Source organism: Cicer arietinum, chromosome 6 (genome assembly GCF_000331145.2).
Source record: "Cicer arietinum cultivar CDC Frontier isolate Library 1 chromosome 6, Cicar.CDCFrontier_v2.0, whole genome shotgun sequence".
NCBI lineage: Eukaryota > Viridiplantae > Streptophyta > Magnoliopsida > Fabales > Fabaceae > Cicer > Cicer arietinum.
The window spans coordinates 48,495,411-48,499,635 of record NC_021165.2 but is presented as its reverse complement, the minus strand read 5'-3'; the positions used below and the strand labels follow the sequence as shown (position 1 = coordinate 48,499,635).

The following is a 4,225-nucleotide window of genomic DNA, read 5'->3' as shown; positions in this document are numbered from 1 at the left end:
TAAACTGATTGCTGGTTGAAAATGATTTTGGAAAAAAATAAAAAGACAGTGCTTTCTTAAAAAAAAAATGCCATAAAAAACTTGTTTTATACAAACGTGCTATAAACCTATTTTGAAAAAGCGCTGTAAAACGTGCATAAGAATGCACCAATTACAACACTTTTTTGAAAACGCACTGTAAAACTAGTACAACAAGCAACGCGTTTTTAGAAGGGATTTACATCGCTTTTTGAAAAAAGCGCTGTAAAACGTGCATAAGAATGAACCTATTACAGCGCTTTTTTGAAAAAGCGTTATAAAACTAGTACAACAAGCAGTGCATTTTTGAAGGGATTTACAATGTTTTTTATTTTAAAGAGCGTTGTTGTATCTTTTAAGGCGCTTGATATTACAGCGCTTTATATTTTGAAAAACCGTTGTAAATGGCTTAAAAAAGAGTTGTTAAATACTATTTTTCGCGTGGTGGATATTGAAAATGCATTAAAAATTGGAAGAGTTGTCCATTTTGGAACAATTTTTTGGAAATGGTCAACTATAGTGGAACAAAGAGAGTAATATTTTTCATTTTCATTAATTTTAAAAGAGCATTGTTGACTTTCTAGATAACAAATAGCCGTATAAGTTGTTGCTCTTCTTTAAGTTGCTTAATGAAATTATCATCTTTGTGAAAAAAGAAAATAACTAATTAATAATGAGAATGTAATAAACATTGTTTTTAAAACATTGTGTTGTTAGTTTTTTTTACCTGACTATTGCTACCTTAATTAGAGGCTAGAGCATCATAGAAAATTGATTTGAAAATTTGATCAACTTGGATCCCACTTTTGAACAATGTCCATGTTTGTGGCTAAAAACAATATATTAGTAGAAAAAGATATATTGATAATTTCTGTATAAGTTTTTATATAATAAGTGCTTATTCAGTAGTATTTGGCATATGTTGTGGTGTGATGGGATTATATCATCTTTAGACTTTTTTTTTTTAGTTAAATTAGTATTTTTATACCTTTTTGATAATTTGAACTCTAATTGTTTGACTTCTTCATTCTTTAATTCAAATCATTTGAGTTATCTGACAAACATTGAGTTGGTGAGAATCTAAACACATCAGTTAGAACTCTACATGGTTGATTTTTTTTAAAACTAAACCATATTGATTTTAAAATTAATACATAATTTAAATTTAAAATTAAATTTATTATTTGTTTAAAATCAGTTATAAAATCAATTATAAAATTGGTTATGGTTAAATAACCAGTTTCTAGTTAAGCAACCTGTTTAGAAAAATTCAATTTTAAAATTGATTTTTTTTCTCAGAATCATGTAAAATTTAATTATTTTTATATATTTATTTTTAAAAAAAAAACATTTATTCATAGTTTAAAAACTGGTTATTTAAAAAAAAAATTGATTATTTTTACAAAATAAAAGTTCAATAAAAAATGTACATCAACCATACAATTGATTTCTCTTGTGATTAAAATTGAACATGTTCAATTGCTTATAATAACTTGTGATTAAGATTGATGTATTACAAATTTCATTAAGACCAACGATTCTGATTCATACTAACTCAATAAATTGTTTATTACTAAAACGGTAAAAAATACAAACACTTGAAAGTTTCTTCTATTAAATTTAACAATTACTGCACCATAATAAAATCGTAGAAAATACAAACACTTGAAAGTTTGCTTCCAACACTAAGATGGACACCACCACCACAAGATCTAATAAATTTAAAATATCTAATAGATTTAATATATTAATTTGTGTCTTGATCATTTATAATTAAATTAAGGTCGAACAATATTTAAATCTCAATATTAATTCCAACTTAACATATTAATGTAATATTTTATAAAAAAAAAAAGTCATCCTTTAAAAATTAGTAATTTAAGAAATTATATTTAAAATATTTAGTCTATCATATTTTAGTCTTCCTCAATAAATATTAAACATCTTCATTCATTAATTGTCGGAAAACGCTGCCAAAAGGTGGAACTTCGGTCAGTGGGGTGAAGTAAAAATCAGAATCGTTTGAAATTTTAGAGATTTAGTATTTTTGGGAGTTGAGTGGATAAAAACTAAATCCACATATAAAACATAAGTGAGTATCCAACCGGTTGATAAATAAATTGGACTATAACTAAAATCACTGTGAGGTTATTTTATTAATCGATTGTAGCTTGAGAATAGCAAGTTAGATTTCACTATGAACAAGTTTTGTATATGCGAGCCTATTATACTTGAGAATAGCAATTCCAATAAATATATTCAACTAATAATAAAGACATCAAAAATATATATAACATTAAACTAATAACTTTTATTTTTATCTCTACTATGATTTATTTAATTACATGAAAGAATGTTAAATGAAGTGATGAATATTTGAAAAACTAATAAAATTACTCACTTATTGAGTTTCCTCTAAAGTAATAAGTATGATCAAATCTAAATCCACTAACTTGAACCATAATAAGACTAAACATTATTGATTCTTGATACCACTCTTATGAATTAGAAAATACCAATTAATTTTCACAAATCATTCTTATAGACAATAATAATTCACAGTAAGTCATACTGAATTAATATAAAGATTTATTTTAAAAAAATTAGAATCAACGGCACATATTTTATATAAGGGTTGGAGACTTGGAGTCTCTTTTTACTCATTTATTAAATTTTGCTTATAAAAAATATATAAAATCAAAACGTATACATTGATAGAGAAAATGAATAGCTATATAACTCATATATTATTTTTGTTGTTCGAGGGGGTATTGTATGATGTCAAATAATCAAAGATTTCTAATTAAACATCAAAACAAAAAGCAAATAACATTACTAATTAGTTACATGTATAAAATATTGGACACTAAACAACAAATTAAAATATCAAATCAAATCTTGAAGACAATTTAATATCATACCTTCAAACAGTAGATGGATATCTGCACCCTCTATAACCTATACAAAAAAAAAAATAGTTGAATTTTTGTCATAAAATAAAGTAAGAAAGTATAGCTCATTAAACATAAGAAACATTGGAACTCAAATATGAACCGTTTAAAAATTTGTTTTCTAGAACTCAAAATAAGTTAGATTTAACTACATCAAAAAATTAATATTAATCACTAAAATAAGTGTTTTCACACGTTAGATGTAGTATAATCAAATAAAGTAATTTTTGTTGGAACCAAAATAAAAATTACCTCACCTAAGAGAACTTAAAACAATCCTTTTAAATTTTGAAATCATTAAATCAACAAACAAAAAACACTATTGGGAGTAAAAATTGAAAAATTGAACATGTACCATTAAATTAAATTAGTTTTACATTCACGTTCAATAATAAAAAAATATTTAATAAAAAATTTAATTAAAGAGATATTGATATTCATACTTGGATCAGTTTTAATAAGGAGTCCAGTGCCACCAAAATCGCAAGAGTCATAAGCTTGATTATTGATGTGATAGTAACTATCAAAAGCATAAGAAGCATGACTTTGGATTGTATTTGGGTAATAACATTCTCCCTTGGGCTGAATAGGCTTACAATTTGCTCCAGCTCTACATGCATAATTTAAAGCATTAAGCAACGACTGCTCGTCAACATCTTTCTTAGCCACACACCAAGTTTGGATTGCTCCTACAATAATCACATTAACAAAAATCATAGTTGTCACAAACACTAACATAATTGAAATCAACTTTGGTGACACCATTGAAGAAATCAAAGAAACTGATGAAATATTCTTAATTATTATGTGAAGTGATTTTTCTTTATCTATTTTGCTCTATATATCATGAGTATATATATAAATAGAAACCCTAAACCCTAAATTATTAAACTAAAAAATATTTCAAAAACAAATATATAAATTTTATTTAGATAAAAATATTTTATAAATTAATATCGATTGATAGTCAAATCAATTGCCTCTTTAGTTATAAAAGATACTTTGACTAATTCATGAGATATGATAAACTGAATTTTCTTCCAAAAGAATAAAAATAAAAGACACACTATATTTCTCCTTCTATAAATCAAATTTTCTCAATAAATTTTTCTTTTCTCATGTGTTTTGAACTTATCTCAATCAATTATTATTAACTCGATTAAAATTATTCTGGATATAGAATTGTGGATTATATTAGTTAAAAAAAAATCTTTGATAGACGATTTTAAAATCAATTATAATAGTATAAGATTAAG

General features: G+C 24.6%; 1 protein-coding gene across 1 annotated transcript; it reads right to left on the bottom strand.

Annotated features, from left to right (window-relative positions):
* Positions 1-2,941: 2,941 nt before the first annotated feature.
* LOC101501304 (PLASMODESMATA CALLOSE-BINDING PROTEIN 2-like) lies at positions 2,942-3,686 on the bottom strand. Its single transcript, XM_004506359.2, has 2 exons — positions 3,413-3,686; positions 2,942-2,976 (listed from the first exon to the last, which is right to left on the bottom strand). The coding sequence occupies exons 1-2, from the start codon at positions 3,684-3,686 to the stop codon at positions 2,942-2,944; spliced, it is 309 nt and encodes a 102-aa protein (XP_004506416.2).
* Between the last annotated feature and the right edge of the window lie 539 nt (positions 3,687-4,225).